General features: G+C 40.2%; 1 protein-coding gene across 3 annotated transcripts in view; it reads left to right on the top strand.

Moving 5' to 3' along the window:
* The window catches only part of NT5DC1 (5'-nucleotidase domain containing 1), a 97,676-nt gene that overhangs the window by 50,805 nt on the left and 26,146 nt on the right, over positions 1–20,725 (top strand). For all 3 annotated transcript variants that reach the window (XM_028723222.2, XM_028723219.2, XM_028723221.2), the window contains 2 exons: positions 14,794–14,968; positions 17,709–17,806. In XM_028723222.2, the coding sequence (XP_028579055.2) occupies positions 14,794–14,968; positions 17,709–17,806 (273 nt within the window). The remainder of the gene's footprint in view (positions 1–14,793; positions 14,969–17,708; positions 17,807–20,725) is intronic.

The raw sequence follows: 20,725 nt of genomic DNA, 5'->3' as shown, positions 1-20,725 counted from the left end.
TAATAATGTTTTGTAAGCTATTTTTTTAAAAAAAAATGTGTTTTATGCACATTTTACCCTAGTGAACACATTTTTGTGCATGTTACTTGGCTGAAGAAATGTACTGCAAAATTAAGAGAAGTCAAGCGCTAATTTTGAAGTTCACATATTGTTTCAGAAAGTACAAATTAAGTAAGTTCGCCTTTAAATGTGAACTGATCTGAATTTCTCCCCCATCCCTGCTGAAAACAGCTTGAATCTAAGCCTTATTATATGCAGCTGAACTGACTACATATGCTTCCATTTTGATACTCCCTCTGTCTTCCTCCCTTTCCGCCCTAGCTGACTCATTTGTGTCTTTACCAAAAACAGACACCATGTTTCTACCTTCTCAAATCCCCTTCATTATTTATTTCCCTCTTATGTGGCTAACCATTAGCACACACCATCATATAATCCCACAATTTAAATTTACTTTATTGGTGGGCAGCCTTGCCCTGCCGGCCAGGGAAATTCCTAAACGGCCAGGCACACATGTGTGCTGTTCCTGCCGGGGATGGCGGCCGAAAGCTAAGGGCTGGAGAAAGGGGTAATCACCCATTATAGTCTGGCTCCCCAAGGTTGAAGAAGGCTGCCCTACTGCACGGTGCACCTCCCCAAAGCACAGCTTGCAATCACAAACTTGTCTCAGTTCAGCGGTCCTGCCATTCAACATTTATTTTGGCACCAGAGTTCCACAATCAATTAAAAAAACCTCTGGAAACATGAATGACACGAGATACAAAATGCTTTTATAATTCTACATGGTTTATACTGAATTTGTACTAATGGGACCAGATGTCCTACTGAGAGTAATTAAATGCCCTCATTATTCATAACCAGGAATTTTTCAGTGATGTAAGAAAGTATTTAAATTGGACATGGCACATAAAAACCTGGCTTCTGCATTAGGTTATTTGAGACTCGAGGGTTTAATCTTGGCTTGAAACTCGCTTTTTCTCCAAATCTAAATAAGGACAACACTAATAAAAAGAATGCGTGTGATGCCAGCTTTATTCTTTCATATTAAATTAAATGAGTCCCTAAGTCCTGTGCTTTCTCTTGCACAACAGGCCTTACCCCTCTCCCCCTACCACCACCACCACCCCTGTTATCTCTGGAGAGTTAGGAGAATCCCCAGAACAGCACATGGTGAGCATTGTTCGATCTGACAAGCTACAATGCTTGTGCCCATGTTAAGCATAGTGTGACCCTAAATTCCACCCTAGTTCACTGAACCATAATTTATGTGTGTTCCAGTAGCCTTTTCAGCCTTCTGTATTTCTGCAGTGGTATAAAAGTGTCTGGCAGTGTGACTACGTCCCTCTTTTTCAACAATGGGAGAGAGTCCACTGGAAAATGTTGATTACACTTTTTCATTTATTTAAAAAATCATTTCTAGAATTAGAATAAGGAATAAAGGACAATTTGATTTTACAGACTAGGAATCCCACACCTGTTGCCATGTGCAGTGAAGGGAACTGATTGTGCTCATGCTTCATATGATCAATATATCACCACATCCCATAACTTTTTCTTGGTTACATGTTCTCATAAACAGTATGCAACATTGCACAGTTGATGAGATAAAAACCTTCCTCTGTAAAAAGCAGAAAGGAAATTCCAGTACGGCATACCGTCTCAAGTGAATAGCAGTAGAAGATTGCAGGAAAAGTTATCAATGCTGTACTCATGCTTAATTTTGTACGCATTGGTCTTTGAGGCTGGATGTGCAATGCAGCTTGCTCCCCCTGGTGGTTCTTTTTAGGCTTTTAAGCAGACTGCAAGTCATTTACAATCACCTTAAAAAAGGGTTGTTAAATGAATATATTTTACCTGGAAATGAAGCACAACCTGAGCTGAAAACAATTCTGTGGTTAAGGCGATGCATCTGGTTCTGTGCTTGTGTCAAAATGTTAACATTGCACAGCTTCTAAAACAAATCAAGAGAAGTAAAATATAGGCTTGATAATTTATAGATATCTTCTAGCCTAGACAAAATCAGTCTAAAATAAGGTATGTGTGAGTTACTAAAACCTATTATCATTAGCCACAACTTCAGATTATAGTCACTAATACCCAACAAGATTCATGAATAATAACTCCAGTGCATGAATTTAGGACCCCACCCTGAACACAGAGCATGGTTTGTTTCAAACATGTAACAAGCAGTAAGTCGGAAATAAACCAAGCAAGAGGTGCATTAATGATTAAACCATGGTTTAAGACAATCTGTGTACAGATGAGGCCTATGCATATTAGGGTTATTATGGGGGGGGGTCTTCATTTGCGCCAATTCCACTTTACTAAGCTAAAGCCAACAATCCAAAATACAATAGAACAAAACTATTTAAAAATAGTTCCGGGGGGCGGGGGGAACAAAGAGAAGATCTGTAAAACAACAACAACAAGACTTAACCAACCTCAAGCTTCAATTCACACTTCAATGTGGGGACCAAAATCTCCTCTCAGAGCACTGAACACCATGATCAAAAAGTCCCTCTTCCCTTTCAGCCATATGTCCGACTGCAAGGAGGGCCTCAGCAATACCCCACTTATGGGGATTGGATAAACTGACCTGGTTTATCAAAGTTCACTGAATTAGTTAAAAAATATCTGAGCTACATCTAAAAGTGGTCTCCATAACTGCTGGGTGAACTAAACTTGAATTAAGTTCATGTTGAGGGTAGAACTTTGAATGATTTCTAGCTCATCTTTAAGTTCTTTCTCTTCCATGTGTGTTCCTACTCTTGAGGAGCCATCTGGTAGGGGCATGAGAGCATTCCACTGCTCAGCTGCCCTCAATATCACTGAGCCTAGGCCCATGTCAGGCAAAATTTAGGGAGGCCTGAGGCAAAAGGGAACAGGGCTTCTGAATCTTTAATGGTTATGACCATTATATGACAAGCTAAACATGCTGAAATTCCCTCTTCTACACAGTGATAAAAGATTCAGGAACCATGTCCTCTTTTGCACTTTGCTGCCCTACAGCCATTTTGCAATTGTTTTTCTTCTTTTTAAAAAAATATTATTACTTTAATTTACAAACTAATATGCTTCTTTGTATTCAAGCATGTTAAAAATAACCCACTAACTTGTTTTTGGTTGGCCCGTTTTGCTTTGGAAACAAAAAGCATGGAGCCACACAAAATTGCTAGTAGAGTGAATGGAGATGATTAATCTCAAGAAATACATGCAATGTAATCCTATACTGTATACCAGAGCTGGGAAGCTGTGACCTCCCATCTCTCAGCAGCTGCAGCCAATAGGTAGAGATTATTCGTCTAACAACATCTGAAGAGCCACAGGTTGCATATCCCTGCTATATATGTTTACTCAGATGTAATTTCCATTTGAGTTCAGTTGGATTTACTCCTCAGTAAATGTGCATCCCCCTTGAATTCAGAGGTCTAACACATACAACTAATTATTCTTGGCAGTATGTTTACATGTTGTTTGCTTGAAGGTGCATTGAAAAGGGAGCAATTACAGCTATGTGGAGCAGAGTTTTTATCCTGCCTGGGTTAGTTATACATAAAGATGTATAGTATGGCTTGCATTAGGAGTGTAACGTTTTGAGCATTACATCTGTTTTCTGTGTTTCTGAAAAGGGTTCCTGCCAAAGTTTATATTCCCTTTCTTATTAATACAAATTTCAGATACTTTTTTACGTTATTTTGACAAGTTGTAAAAAATAATACGGAAAATCAGGTTCATGTTGTGTAGTACAACCCTTCTTCTGCGTTGCCATTCCTTTCTGGCCACATTGCTACATAATATAAAACATCATTATTTTTTAAAAGGTAGAATTGATGGTAGAAATAAGTTCTGCGTAAATGGAATTCAGTCTGTTTTCCTATGGCTTCTGGATGGTGTTCCAGAACTTCAAAAGTAGCCCCATCCCTGAAGGGCGGACAGGGCCAATCAATAGGATAATATCCAGAGAGTGGGGCTATAGCAGGCATCCCCAACCTTCGGCCCTCCAGGTGTTTTGTACTACAACTCTCATCATCCCTGACCCTGGTGCCTGGGCTATAGCAACCTCCCAGACCAGCCTTGTGTGCTGGCAGTCCCACAGGGCTTTTCACTGTACTCTTCAAACTCATGACTTTTGCTTTGAGAGATGTATATTGCAGAGATAATACACACTGATCAGATCCTGGCCCAGTTTGGGATGATACTGTTTTTTTTGTATTCTGATGTCCTGGAACACCCTCCAGAAACCACTGGAGAAAGGAGGATTTATTACCATGAATACCTGTTCTCTATATCTCCTGGAGGGCATTCCACCCATTCTCTGGGTTTCTGCTGAACACAGTATTTTCCTTAGACTTCTGCCTTGCCCCATGTGTGGTGCAGGAGGGAAGTGATTGCTGGGATTGTTCCCTCCTGCCCTATTTTCACCACTGTTGCCTGTTTCTGTGCAGAAAACTGGAAAACTGCCATTCATTTGCCCTTTTCGTTTTTGATACAGCAGCCATTGCACTAGTTTTGTGTTTTCAAAGAGGATGGCTGTCTGCGTGGCTTTGGGACAGAGGGGTTGCCTTTGCTTTTTCAGTCTGGTCCTGGGGGGCAGGGTAGCCCCTCCTGCTGGAGAGAATCTTCCTGAGTGGCCCTGGCTGCTATCCAGTGGGAAGGACTATTTCCAAAGGTCTGGAATGGCTTCTAAGCAGCACAGAGTGCAGGAATTTACAAGGGGAATTCCTTTTTCTTGAAGCTTATTTGCTCAAATTTGGATTATAGGTTTTTGTTTGTGGTCTAAGAAAGATCGAGAGAAGACAACAAACTTTCAGGTTTTCTTATAAAGGTCACTCAAATCAAGCAAAACAAAAATTTTAAGGTGGAAACCTCTGAGATATGATTTAAGTTAAAAACAACAAAGTACTGAAGCTCTATTCCAGATTGCTGCTGTTTTCCATCCAGATTGGCTCTTAACAGTATTTGGTCCTCTTCCAAAGTGAACTTTCCAGTCAACAGTTGTTATTATTGAAAATGCATATTAAGGAAACGGTTCTCAAGGAGGGAAAGTTACTTTAGATAAGCATCTATATTTAGCACAAGATCTGGTAAAAGTTTTAACAGTGATGTCTCAGTTTTACATTGCTGTTTTGTCAAATAATAATTATTAATTTTGTGAAAAATGAATATATTTCCTCCATGATAAATACATACCGAGCACATCATTCCTGGGCTATCGCATAAAAGAAATATAGAGACTTTAGACATCCCAGTAATCTAGGCCCTACTTAGCTAAGGAGAGTCTCATATCATATAGTTATTTTGTCACAAGTGGGGAAAAGCCACCTTTTAGTACCTCTAGACCTGCATATTTGTTTTCCCAAATCAAACTTGTTAATTTTCTTTTATTTATTCAAAATATTTCTATGCTACATTTAATGCGGGAAATCCTCCCAAGATGGCATGCAAGTAAAATGAAATACAGTTCAACTGCAAAGACTAAAATAAACCAATGAAAGCATTAGCAGAACGCAGGAAAAAGAGACTAAAAGAAGTGGGTCTTCAGGGCTTTCCTGAACACCTGAAACAGAAATACATACATTGCTGATAAAAGCATACACCTCTTATTTATCAGACTGCAAAAGCAGTCTGTTTTCAGTTGACATCTGAAGCCCTACAATGCAAGGGACAAACACACCTCCAAGGTCAGATCATTCCACTGTCGGAGCCCTACAGTTTGTGTCCCCTCACTTCAAATCCTGGCAGGGAATGCAGACAGATTGCTGCCCATCTTAAGGATAGAGTTGACTGGTATTGGATGAGGCAGCCCTTCTGCAGATATTTGGGCCCCGGGCTGCGTGGCAAGGTGAACATATTGAAAAAGTGCAGTGTTCCCAGTAGTATGGAAATTCAGCTGCAATTCTGCTTATAGCCTTCAGTGATGATTTATTGGTGCTATTAGCCACCTGTCTGAAGTATGTGACAAAATATTTGGTGAATTTAGTGCAGTGTCACTAGGTGGCAGTGACAACATAGTTTAGTAAAAGGGTTATGACTTTGAAAGTAATTTACTGGTTTTCTGAGGATTCTTAGCTATTCCTTTCTCCCACCTCCAAATTAGGTTGCCAGTTTATTTCTTGGCAGGGCCCCGTGTCATAAACAGATGCACGATAAGCAAAAAATCAAAAGGTGGAGTCTGTTTCATCACCACTTGTCCAAGTCTGAAAGAAAAGTTCAGTTGTTGAAACCTACAATGTAGCTTTTAAAGGCCAGAAGACCTGGCAGGGAAAGAAAGTGGTAGCAATCTGAAAACATGACCAAAATGAGGTAAATGTAAAAGGTATTTTAAAGTTTTTATGGCACATATTCTGTTTTGCTAAGGAGGTTACATTTCCACTCAGAGCTCTTATACAAGTACTGTATAATTAACATGAACATAAATGCAGGTTAGTTCAGTTGCTAATCATCATATGTTGTTGTTGTTGTTGTTGTTGTTGTTGTTGTTGTTGTTGTTGTTGTTGTTGTTGTTGTTGTTGTTAATAATATGGTTGTTGTTTTGTTCTTTGTTTCTTTTCCCACAGAGTGATGCACAGTGATTTACATTAAAACATTTTAAACATTGTGTCTATTGCAAGAACATTGTCTAGCAACTTGCTACACTTTTACCCAAGAATAGCTAAGTGTAGCAAGAATTGCTACACTTTTACCCAATAACAGACTCAAAAACCACATTCAAAGTCTTAACAGTGATAAGCATTTCATATCATTTCCTTCCCTTTGTAAAAAATAACTTTGCATTTTCAGTATCTCTAGTTAGTTTTTCAATGCTCTGGAATTGGGTGAGTTGTACTGCTTTTATCACAACTTTTTTTTCTTTAATCACCTGCTTTTCTCTAAGGCTCCCACAGCTCATTCTCAAATGTTTCAGCAGGATGCAGAAGCTGCAGATCCACAGTTGCTTTCCTGATGAAAAGAATATAATGGAAATTGTGATCAAAGTTTCTCATTTAGATATGTAATTGTTCTTGCCAAGAGTGCAGCAAGTGTATTATTGGTGAAAGATGCTCAGGATCTTTTAATACTGAAAACTTAGTTTTAAGTTCTTTACCAATCAGGAATTATATCAGCTAGGGCAATTTGGATAATATTAGATGGATCTGAAAATGTTGTCTGATGATAGGAAAGCAAGTAAACTCCACTGGGTCGACATTATTTGATATGTCTCTTTGCTTGAGACTTAACCATTTCATATCCACAAACTTCTTGGTTCAGATGTCCTTGACTCCCCTTTTATTCAACCTATAGTCTCTAGAACTAATCATAGAAGCATTTAAGGTCCAACTAGATGCAACTAGATGCGTGCTCTGGTTCATGGGGCCACGAAGAGTCGGACATGACTAAACAACAACAGATGCTATCTCTGTTGTTGAAGCTCTGGTGCCTTTTTCTTTCTCAAAAACCATCCACTATTTGGGGGAAGGTTGGGTTGGAGCATTCTTTGCCCTAGCTACTCTTGCCTCTGACCCTGCCCAATGCTAGCATGAAGCCCCCCAAAGAAAATGCAGCCCTTGGGCTGAAATAAGTTCCTTAGCCCTTTTTGCTCAAACTGAAAGAGGAAACGTCTGCATGTGTTTTAACCTATGGTCTTACTATCAATGTTTGGGAGCTCCAACCAACGAGCTCCCTTAAAACAGTCTTAAAATCAAGGAACTAAAATTAATAATAAAAATAAAAATATTTTTTTCCAGGAGTAAGGGGCCAAACCATCACTTTCATACATATCCAGCAGAAGATAGATGCCTACAGTAAAGTTCTGGGATTTAAAATTAATTATGTTGCACCAGTGAATATTCTCTCTTAACTCAAAACACTTATTTAAAGCAGCTGTTCAATTATTCATGGCTAACCTCCCATGGGAACCGTTTGGGACTCAAAATTACTGCAAAATATTGCAGAACCTGTTAAAATGGATGGATGGCATTAGGAAAGACATGGAATTGTGGCATTCTCCGAATTAGTCATGGATAAAATAAAGGATTATGGCAGTTGAATAATAATCCTTTCTGAATTGTTACATCTGTTTCAGGCTCATCCTATTGATACACACCCAAAAGTGTTCAAATCATATTTGACCATTCATTTTGTACTGCCTAAAAAATAGCAAGATTTGTCTTGCCTTGTCTTAGGAGACCACCCATCTTAAAATGATGCCATGCAGCTTTTTAAAAATATCCTGCAGATTGAAAGTCTGCATTCAGACAACACATGGTTTGTTGGTAGGAGAACATGCCGTGGCAGACCTTTTGCTCAGGTACTACCCCTTCCCATTCCCTCATCTGCATGCAAAAATAGGAAAATTTGAAGCAGTCTGCAACAAATAGATTCAAATTTTGTCTGAATGCAAACTCTGTTTAATTAACAATATCAACCCCACAATGTGATCCTTGTTTGGTGCCAATTGGTGGTTTGATTCTGGTTTGATGCTCAGGTTTGTTAGCAAAGTAGAGCTTACCCACACCATGGTTTGCCATATTGTGACAAAATAAACCGTAAACTAATAGGGAGGAGGAGCATGAAACCCCAAATCTTACTACATCACAGTTGTTAAGGTCTTATTTAATGTAACGCAGGGTTACATCTTAAAGCAGCCCAAATGGCTGGAAATGGAAAAGGAATCTGCAGAAGGTAAATAATAATGTGATAGCCTAGATTCACTATAACACAGATCTCATTTTAAAAGTTAATAGCCTGTGTATAAAACCTGTGTTATGTATATAGATAATACCTTTAGCACTAGAAATTTAACCAGTCTTTCCACTTAGGCTGTATCCTGCCACTCCACATCAAGTGTTCTAAAATCTGGGGAAGTTTCAAATGATCAAAATCGGCAAAATTAAGTGGAAGAGTAATAATAATAACAATGATGACGAGCTGTGGCAGAAGTTAATTGTAACATGCATATGTTTCCCTTAGACAGCTCTGTTTAGATAAGTGGACAGAAATTTAAATTATTTTCAGGGAATAAGAATGTGATTATATATATAATTACACAGAGGTAAAACTGCACTTAATTTCCAAGTATGACTAGGAGGTCAGGTTGTAACTGGTCGAGGCGGTTACTGACTTTAGAATAAATCTTTAACAAAATTCTGCATTTCAACTGTTGTAATAAGGAATACAACGTATACAGCTGTAGGAACAAAGCTTAGGTACCGTATTAGTATGTGTGTGTGTGTGTGTGTGTGTACAGTCTCAAAAGTAACTAAACACTGGCTGTAAAATTTCAGCTATTTGTGGAATTTGCATAACATCTGTCTGAATTCTTCATTTTAATTCCTTTTCTTCAGCCAAACCGTACAAGCAGTTAGTGCATTCCTTGATATATAATCAAACAGCTAATTCTTGCTGAAGGCGCATTAGCACTGCAGACTTCTGTGCTCTGCGACATAGCTTAATGATATTTACTTTAGGCAAAGTTATCAATGTATTAGAACTATTGATGTTGCTAACAAATATAGCCACGCTATAAGTGTGTGGAATGGATAAGGAACAGCAGACTTGGGGGCTGGATGCGGCCCTCCAGACCTCTTTCTCTGGCCCTAAGGGCTCTCACCAGGCCAGGCTCCCTTGCCAGGCTACATCTCACCTCCCCAAACCACACCCTTCACTGGCCCTGCTCCAAACCCTCTTTGAATGCTTTTGCCTGTACAGTGACAATGCCTTATGTTGACCTGGATCAGGGATCGGCAACCTGCAGCCCATGGGCCGCAAGTGACCCACGGGGGTTGTTTAAATGGCCCATGAGCTGCCCCCGAACTGAGCTGCCCGCTCGGCAAGTCCCCGTGCGCTGCGCTAAACCGGTACAGCGCGGAGTGGGGACTCGCTTCTGCGGTGCCGAAAATCACGTCTGCGCAGAGGCAAGAAGATGCCAAAAATTGCATCTGCGCAGATGCGATCCAGCCCATGGAGTGACCTCTGAGGGAGTGAACCAGCCCAGGCAAGGTAAACCTTACTGGCCCAGGCAAGGTAAACCTTGCTGACCCTGACCTGGATGAAAGGGGTATGTGTGTTGACATCTCTGACCTTTGCAGGGCCTACTTTACAAAGGAAAGACCCTATCCATTCATCCACCCCCTTTTTTGCTTTCCAGTGCCCACCATTGGTAAGAGGCTCCTGGAAGGTTTTCAAAAGGAAATGCAGCCCTTGGACCAAAAAAGGTTTAATCCTTCTTGATTGTGATAGACAAGATAGATTAAAACAAAGATCATGTAGTTTTAAGTCATCCGTTTGGGAGCTGAGGTCGGTTATGATTTGCACTGAGATGTTTTATGTAGCAATACATTAAACACATAAGACATGATAAGTGCCCAGATGTTTATGCACAGGAGAGCTATGTGATATGCATTTATTTCTTCAAGAAAACTGGGACAGCCTTCTTGTGTTTTCTTGTTATTTTCTGACAGATTAACCAATTCGTTACTGGCAAAGGATTCTGTTGTGTTAGGCTGGGATTGGGGACCTTTTTCAGCTTGAGGGACCCATTCCCTCATGGAGAACCTTTCAGGAACCAGAGGCAGACATGGTTAAAGGCAAAAGTAGGTGGAGCAGTTTCAGATATCTGAAGAAGTGTGCATGCACATGAAAGCTTATACCAAGAACAAACTTAGTTGGTATCTAAGGTGCTACTGGACATACATATATATGTTTCGACTGCTTCAGACCAACACGCCTACCTACCTGAATCTAGTATTTTTACAACTTGTTTTTGTCAGTTGTGAAGTGTCAACATGGCCCTTTTTTCTTCATTTCGCCCAACTTAACTACTAGAAACTATAAAAAGCAGAGATATTGACCTAGTGAAATGAATACACAGAGATTTTTTTGTATTTCTTTTGAAAGGTTTTATGAATAGAATGCATAGAATACCAGTTTGTACAAGCTATAAATATAAAAAATAAAACAGCACTGGGATGTCAGAGATGTAGGAAACCTTTGGGACACCTCTGTACCCAGCAGCTCTAGCAGTTTCAAGTGCTTACTCATTCCTGCCACAATTGTTACAGTGCCCAGTTTTGAAGCCAGATGGTCCATATTTCCTGTGGCAGAGCTCTTGGCAATGGTAATGGCTGTTGCAGCCAATGCCGCCTAGAGCTCTCAGCTTTTTATTGTGTATTGCTGCTGCTGCTGCTGCCTCCTTCTGTGGGTATGGCCAGGCTCTTGGGATGCATGAATGCTGATGCCTTCAGACATGAGGTAAACATTTCCAAAGGGATTTGAGTGATACAAGAAAGAATCCTGCTTTAGTAAATGGGAATCATCTGTGGGCTTCATGGGAATCAGATTTACAGCATAATCATCACAAGAATGTGCTAAAAACTTTCTATAAAGACGTAATATGAGGAGAAAGGGAGGAAATGAGTTACACGTAACATGAAGTGGCCATGCAGCACCTCTTGACAGTGGTTGTCAACATATCGGTTGGTCTTAACATCTTTGTGTTATAGCCAACAAAGTTCCAGTGTGAGTAGACCCGTTGAATTTAATGGATATGACTAGTTTCAATAGGTCTACTCTGAGGGATTTATTTTAAAAATTAATAAATCACTTCACAGACTGAAACCTTCAAGTGTGCATGTGGAAGTCCTGAATGAGTGGGTCTTTCTCTGAAGAAGACAGCTTCTTTTTTCCCTTTCACACACAAAGCAGTTTAATCACTTGAAGTTTATGGGGAAGTGATCTGCAAGGCAAACTCAGTGCTCAGACCAGATTCTGCTGCCAGCCAGGGCACATGCAACTAATTACCCACATCAGCTTAGCCTTCTCATTTACAAATCACTGCTTGTTTGCTCTCTCTTTTTATTTTTACTGTATTTATTGCACACTTATACCCCACTGTTTCCATGAAGAGATCAGAGTAGGGTTCCGAGCAGTTTGCCAGGCCAAGCCTGCTTAGCTGGAACAATAGAATCATTATTGTATGCCTATGTTCATTTTCTAGGCTTTAGTGCATTGAGTTTTAAGAAGAGCAATTAAGGAAAGATGAAAAAATACAGTCTCAGCAAAACTGTGTTACTTCATCTTCTGAGTCTGCTGGAAAAAACAAACCCCAAACCCAAATATGTTGATCCTAAGAGGAGTTAAAAACCATAGGGGCATTCTCTGGTAAATATAGATTCTGGCAGTTTCTCAAAATAAACCTTGGAGAGATTTATAACACAGATTGCTCCAGTGTAATCGCATTCCCAGATAACAGTGTATTATGCTTTCTGTAGTAGCAGAAACAATGAGGGTTACACAGGATTACCATAGTTCTCTCAAACTATAGATGAAGTGGAAAGCCTGTGTGTTTCAAACTGCAGAAGGGGGGCGTTGACTGATGAAAGCTTATACCCCTTACAGAAAAAAAATATTTTTTACACTCAGAAAAATGTCATGTCAGGGAGAAGACTAGACAAGTATGGCTAGGACATTTATGCATGACATCAATTTTTCTATGTGAGATGGGAATTGTGAATGTCTTCACAATCTGGTGTGGTACAGTCCAGATGCATATTTACCATTTCATTGCTATTTTTTATAATCTCTCTCTCTCTCTCTCTCTCACACACACACACACACACACACACACACACACACACTCCATCTCAATAATTTATTAACAAGAAAGTTTTCAAACTCTACAGAAAGGACAAGCCCAAAGGACTTTGCTCGTGTCCAAGACCTGCTAATTTTCTATTTTATCATATATAGTCATACCTTGGTTTTAAACAGCTTAGTTCTCAAACGTTTTAGCTCCCGAACACCACATACCCAGTAGTGACTGTTCCAGGTTGCGAACTATTTTTGGAAGCTAAATGTCTGACAGGGCTTCCACGGCTTCCAATTGGCTGCAGGAGCTTACTTCAGCCAATCAGAAGCCACGCTTTGGTTTCCAAATGTTTTGGAAGTCGAATGGACATCCGGAATGGATTCCATTTGACTTCCAAGGTATGACTGTACCAACTTAACAGAAACTACTCTTGTTTAAACTAGAATGATTTACCTTTGCGTATAGACATCTATTCCTGTATGCTACAATATCACAATGCTACCCCCCTTTCATTGCAGTTGTTATAGAAAACCATTTGCTGTGCAGCATTTATAACATATTCTACTTATTGCTTTGGAAGCTGGATCCTTAAGCTGGTGAAAACCTGGAGCACTTTGAGTTTAAGCTGTTTTATCCTATTGAAATCAGTGGTTATACACTGGCTCCCTTCCAAGTCCTCTTTTGTAGCAACTGAATTTGAACCAACTGCTGAGACTATTTCATTCCCTACAGATATTGCCATTTCAAATATACCCTGCTCCTCCTCATGAAATAGCTGAAGGCCAAGGGGTTTAAATTTTTGTTTGCGTTTTGATCTGAGGAAGGCACTGTGCACATTCCACAAGGAGAAGTAATGTCTAGGATTCATTAAACCATTCAGTGAAGCTGACCAACGGTATTGAGCAAGAGAGGGAAATGATATAGAAATGTTACCAAATCCAGCTTGCATGCTATTAGCAGAGGTGCATGTGCCTGGCAGCCACTGGGAATTCTGCCAGAGTCTGATGCAAGTATATAATGGGGCCAATGGAACTCCCACAGTCCAACATTCCACCCTGCTTGTGGTTTTGCTTCCTGTGTGCTGAAGTGCTGGCTTCTGTTGCAGCCTGAAGTTCGTTTCCCAATTTTGGCTTTTAAGTGTGTAAACATTCCCAATTTCAGATTTCTCTGGCAATTAGTGTGCCTTGGTTCAGCTTTCTGGTGGTGTGGAACAGTCTCTTTCAACATGGTCCCCCCCCCCCCAGATGCTGCTGGATTCCAATTCCCATCTTTCCCAGCCAGCGTAGCCAATGGTTAGGGATGTTGGGAGTTGTAGTCCATAATATCTGGAAGGTTACCAGGTCAGGGAAGACTGCTACAGAACTACCTTAACCACAGCGAATACACTTGGTGTTCTCTCTTTCGAGGAAGAGGTAGGCAATGGTTCCCTTTGTTAATTCTGTATGTGTCATGGTGGGTAATAGTTATGCTGTTCAGCTTTGTGGGGCTGTGGCAATAATTTGTGACACAGTCAGAGTTTCTGTTATGAAGAAGCATTGCATTGCATTGCACATTTTCTCAGTACAGTGGTACCTCAGGTTAAGTACTTAATTCCTTCCGGAGGACTGTTCATAACCTGAAACTGTTCTTAACCTGAAGCACCACTTTAGCTAATGGGGCCTCCTGCTGCCGCCACACAATTTCTGTTCTCACCCTGAAGCAAAGTTCTTAACCCAAGGTACTATTTCTGGGTTAGCGGAGTCTGTAACCTGAAACGTATGTAACCTGAAGCATATGTACCACTGTAATTGAGGTGCCTTGAAGTATGTACCTAATGTAATTTTCTAAGAAATGTGGAAATCTGCTAAGAATTTTGATGGCATTATGAATGCGTTCTTGAAGATCCAGCATGTTTAGATATAATAGTTTTTCTGTCTGGTGGTAAAGTTATTATTACCAAAGTAAACCATACTTTGATATTTCTCTTTCCTCCTTATTGCATAACATTTCTTTTCATAGATCAAAATCTACATGAGTGCTTAAATATGGGATTCCATGTGCCCAGCAATAAATTTGTACACCTCCCTCTTATCATCTGCCCTGATGGAATCGCATAACTTATTTTTTCAAAGCAGTTGTGGGGGCAGAGAAGAGCTGTTGAGCAGGGTCTTAAAAACTGTGTGCAAGTGGGTACACAGATGACACATGGGTGTTCAATACGCTGCATAATCTTATCTTCTACTTTTCAGAAAATGGGGGGACATACTTTCCAGAAGTAAAACGCAATCCAGGAAAATACATACAATGTTGTCCTGATCCTGTTAAAAAGTGGCTGAGAAGACTCAAGGACAGTGGAAAGATTCTGCTATTGATTACCAGTTCTCACAGTGACTACTGCAGGCTTTTATGTGAACACACCTTAGGGTAAGTAGAATGCTTCCATCATTGTTGTTTTCATTTAGACTTTATCTTGCAGTTAGCAGGGGAAAAAGGAAAGAAAAAAGTAAGAAATGGGTGCCTGATGATTTAATGCTGAGTACATTTGTATCTTAGGGACGCGGGTGGAGCTGCGGGTAAAAGCCTCAGCGCCTAGGGCTTGCCGATCGAAAGGTCGACGGTTCGAATCCCCGCGGCGGGGTGCGCTCCCGTTGCTCGGTCCCAGCGCCTGCCAACCTAGCAGTTCGAAAGCACCTCCGGGTGCAAGTAGATAAATAGGGACCGCTTACTAGCGGGAAGGTAAACGGCGTTTCCGTGTGCGGCTCTGGCTCGCCAGAGCAGCGATGTCACGCTGGCCACGTGACCCGGAAGTGTCTCCGGACAGCGCTGGCCCCCGGCCTCTCGAGTGAGATGGGCGCACAACCCTAGAGTCTGTCAAGACTGGCCCGTACGGGCAGGGGTACCTTTACCTTTACCTTTTACCTTTACATTTGTATCTTAAATTGTGACTAAAAATCATAGGGGGCCAGTTCACCCATTGCACTCTTAATGATGGCCAAAATTATTGAGATGGAGGAGATAGAGGAGCAACCTCCCACTATCTGTTTTTATTTTATTTGCTGAAATGCAGCCATAAGTGCCATGGAGTGGAGGAAGAGGGAGAAATTTCACCCATTCCCCATAGGCCATTTATGATGTTGTTGCTGTTGTTCAAAATCTGGTGTTTTTCTTCACACAGAGGAAAATATACAGATACACCAACATTTATTTTAGCCAATTTCTAGTGTCTGACAGATGTAGTTTGGGATGAGGTGGGTGACTTCTTAGCTTCCCTTGGATTCCTTTTCCTTCCTGACTATCAAAAGCAGCCAGTTCTGGATTATCAATCTGGATCTCCATGGTGCTTGGTGCCATACTGAGGGAAGGTGTGGTTCCAGCCACCCTAAAGGAGAGGCAGTTTTTCAACCCCTTTTAAAGAAACTAATCTGGATCCAGCATATTGAATAATTATTGTCCGGTGTCAAAGTAGCCATTCTTGTGAAGGGGAAGTGGTGCTCCAGCTCCAGGCTGATTATTTGGAGCCAGCCCACTCCAAACTTCAGCTTGCTTTTGGGATTGGAATTGCCATAGCCATCCTGGCAAACCACCTTCTCCAGGAAAGGACACAGGAGAGCAGCCCTGTTGATTATTTTGGACATTCCAGTGGCTTTTGATACCATCAGCTATTCATGTATTTTATTTATATTAAACAAATAAACATATGGCTTTATAACCCAGTCCTATTTACAAGTAAGCACAATTTAATCCAATTAGTTGTACACTGAGTAGTGGGCAGGAGATTGCAGCCTAAGTGAACAACAGCATGCTAAATCTAGATGTGTTGAACTGGTTTTCTAGCTTCCATTGCAACTTCCAATTAAATTCACGAGTAGATTCAACTGGAAAATATTAAACTGGAAAGGTGAAGGGCGGGGGAAAGTCAGCATTTTCCTTGCTTTTCCTTTTAATACAGTAAATGGATTCGCACATAACTTATTTCTTTTCTCCTTTAGTTTTGAATTTTTGCACTCAGAATACTGTATTCCTTAAATCTTTTCCAGATGCTTCCTTTCTTCAGTCCTCTGCAGACATTCATTGTGCATATACTGAATGTGGGGGAATGAACAGGGTCATGGTGTCAGATATCGTCCTGACCTATGTGCATACTAATTATCTGATTATGAATATTATATATCATAATAAGATTGTGCTACATTGTCATGCTGACTATGAACAAATCTAGAAAATAGAACAGACACCAAGTTGAACCTCAGAAGAAGGACATTACTGCACTTTTTGCAGTTAGTTTAGACATACTTTCCCTTAGCCAACAAACACATCTCTCTGTTTTAAACCATATTTCCAGTGTTGTTGGAATGAAAGTCTAATTTGTTGACCCTAGTACAGGATATTTTGCATATCTCTGTAAAGAATATGACCCTGTAAAGTTTTTGTGTGTGTGTCAATGTTTCTTCATTAATAATAGGACCTAAGGAATAATAGGACTCTACACTGGAGTTTAGCTTTTGAATGCAATCCATAAAATCTAAGAGAGAGATGTATGTTCAGTTTAAATAAAGCGCATAACTGCCATTGATTTCAGTGTGGGGTTTAAGTGAGTATAACTTTCCCTGGATTGTGCCCAAGGTATATAAATGCTACCATTTGCTTATATCTCATATTATTAAAATGTATTGTCAAGTATTTGCCTACTTCAGCACTCAATATTTTTCAGATTTGATTACCTGACTAAAAGTATTATATATCATAAGCATTTCACATATGGAGTTAATTTTAGGGATTAAATTATTTATTTTTAGTCAGAATAAGAACTTTAGTCATTTCTGATGCTTGTAAAACTCATTTGTCTGCTTGTTCTTATATTACCTTCACATTTGATTAGCAATCAAAACTCATGGGGATTTTTTTCAGGAGTATGGCAAACACGATCTAGTGTTGCAATGAAGGTGTATTTCATAAATTTCTTATGTAAATGATATTCTCATGCATATAGAAAACATAAATTATTCCTAAACAAATAATTATGAAACCCTAACAACAACAAAAACCCACCCCAAATTCAGGTGTGGGCATGTCTTAATTAGTTGAGCTTCTTTATACTAGGGCAAATATCTATTTAATACCTTAAAATGCATTTTGATTGTTTTGTTTTTTATCATTGTCATAGGAATGATTTTGAAGACCTTTTTGACATTATAATCACAAACGCCCTGAAACCAGGTTTCTTCTCTCAGCCACCAGATCAAAGACCTTTCCGAACACTTGGTAAGCTTGAATAATATTTAAACATTTAAGCCACTTTGATAAACAAGAGCACATTGAGCAGATTGCAAGTAACATACAGTATTACCTCGGTTCTCGAACATAATCCGTTCCGGAAGACCGTTTGACTTCTGAAACATTCAAAAACCGAGGCGCAAAGGGCTGGCTGCAAGTTCAATGGAGAAAATTGAAAAACACGCAGCGGAAGCCATTTGACTTCTGAGGCATGTTCGAAAATGGAAGCATCTACTTCTGGGCTTTTGGCATTCGGTTTCCAAAACATTCGGCTTCCAAGACGCTCAAAAACCGAGGTAGCACTGTATTTAATTGCATAAAAATAAATAAATTCAAACCTGACAGGCAGAATATTCCAAATCAGGCTTCTTCAACCTCGGCCCTCCAGATGTTTTGAGACTACAATTCCCAGCACCCCGACCACTGGTCCTGCTAGCTAGGGATCATGGGAGTTGTATGCCAAAAACATCTGGAGGACCGAGGTTGAGGAAGCCTGTTCCAAATCATAGGCACCATCACTAAAAGGACTCTGTGTCAGGTATGTTGTGGTGTTATGAACAGAATGGTGTTGGTATACTCTGGTGACTACAAGCCATTTTGCGCCACACACGAAAACAAATTCTGGTGAGTGTGCTTTCAAAAGGGAAATGCAGCCCATCACTGTTCTATGATGAGTGTCACTATATGATATATGTGTTTGCAAATGCATTCTCGTTGCCTTAAGCAGTTTTTTTCTGTACATCTTGATGTACACCTACAAAAATGGAATGTATGAAGAGCCCCTGGAAATATAAATAATTGCCCTAACCCCCACTTATCTCGGAATAAGCCCCATTGAATTCAGTAGCACTTAGATACGGTTACGATTGCACTGTATTTTGAAAAAGATGACTGGCATTTTAAAGGAAAGTAGGATCAGTGCTCCCCAATGAAGCATTTTTTCCCTAATTTTGTTGAAATTACCTGAGTACGCAATCACAGTTGGAAACCAACTCTCATAGCAAGCTGTCCACTTCACTTTGCTTCACTATGCATTTCTAAATCAGGTACACTGCTCTACCTTTCTACTAAGCCAGGGGCAGGCAACATAGTACCCTCCATGGTTGCACTACAACTCCAGTCAGCCCTGTGAATAGTCAAGAACAATGGCATTTGTAGTCCAACAGCACCTGGAGAACACCGTGTTGGCTACCCCTGCACAAAAAAATATTTGCTGGGGTTTTCTTACATGGGTTTAAGTGGCCATTCTCTGAAACACCTTCAACAAATTACATGCCACTTTTGCAGAGAAGGTTTTCATTTCACATGCTTTCCCTCTTAGACTCTCTATCTTTTAATAAGCTTTTAACAGTTGTCATAAAACAATAGATAAATGGAAAACAATTGGCAAGTTGAAAACCACATAAATGTTAGGTAAATGGAAAACCAAGAAATAAGATACTAAAAAAAAATGTCTCAAGTTTGGAATCTGATATGCCCCGTGGCTGTTAAAAGCTGCTATTTACTAGGACTGTGTACAAAGGACAGAGATCTAGTTTCTGTGAGATTTAGCAGCAAGTGAAGGAGCTATTGTCATGCACAAATCTGTGCTTAATATCATCCTGACCTTGTGACTGGTATAGGGACAGACATGTCAATTTCAGTTTCTCTTTTCCTCATTTTTTTCCTATCGTAAATTCAGTTCTCCATACTTCTGCAGCAATTTGCAAATGTTTTTATATTACACACACAATGTATGTGTTTTCGTGTGCATTGATTGGAGAAATGAGAAGAGCTGATTTCAAAGGATAGCTAGCTGTGTTTTTGGTTCACATATTGGTTTGACATAAGTGTGAATTAGGTAGCTTCTTACTAAAAGGCAAGCAAAATCTTATTTCTCCCCACATCCCTATACTAAAGGTAACGGTACCCCTGACCGTTGGTCCAGTCACGGACGACTCTGGGGTTGTGGAATTCATCTCACTCTATAGGCTGAGGGAGCCGGCGTTCATCCACAGACAGCTTCCGGGTCATGTGGCCAGCATGACTAAGCCGCTTCTGGCGAACCAGAGCAGCGCACAGAAATGCCGTTTACCTTCCCACCAGAGCGGTACCTATTTATCTACTTGCACTTTGACGTGCTTTCAAACTGCTAGGTGGGCAGGAGCTGGGATTGAGCAACGGGAGCTCACCCCATCACAGGGATTCAAACCGCGGACCTTCCAATTAGCAAGCCCTAGGCTCTGTGGTTTAGACCACAGCGCCACCCGCGTCTCTCCTATACTGGTATGACGTAATTTCATATAGCCTGTATGGAGTTCAAGCTTGATAGGATTCTAGGAATCTAGAAATAAATAGTCCTGGATTTAATTTACATACAGCCCCTTCAAGGTGGGGATTTATTGTGGGACAAGAATACAGACATGATACAGGCTCCTTTTCTCAGAGACAATACATTTCCTTCTCTAAGAGACACAGATGGGAGGGTTAAATACCATCAGCCTAAGCACAATTTTCCCAATCAAATTGGAAATACCTCTTGGAAGCTGCATTAAAGGATTGGGCTTTTTTATCATCATATCAATCACAGATTTCCCAGAGTGGCATGTAGTTTTGCTGTTATAAACAGATGGTAATAAGCATTTCAATCAGCCATTTGTATTTGCTTTAGGTTTTCCCCCATAGAGGAAACAGTATCTGGAATATGCGTGTAATTTTAGATCAGGAAAATTGTAGAGTTAAATGCCTCCAGGTTCTCTGTGCTTCCCTGGACAAATGATTATCCTCTCGCTGGTGTGCATTTAATGAAGAAAAAGCAGAAAAAAATCACAGATTTCCAGGCTTAGCATGTAGTATGACCCTAATTTTCTACTAGAGAGAGATTACTCTAGGGCAGGGAAGTAGGTTTATCATGTGTATAAGAAGAAA

Source organism: Podarcis muralis, chromosome 3 (genome assembly GCF_964188315.1).
Source record: "Podarcis muralis chromosome 3, rPodMur119.hap1.1, whole genome shotgun sequence".
Lineage (NCBI taxonomy): Eukaryota > Metazoa > Chordata > Lepidosauria > Squamata > Lacertidae > Podarcis > Podarcis muralis.
This window is presented reverse-complemented; position numbering and strand designations above follow the sequence as displayed.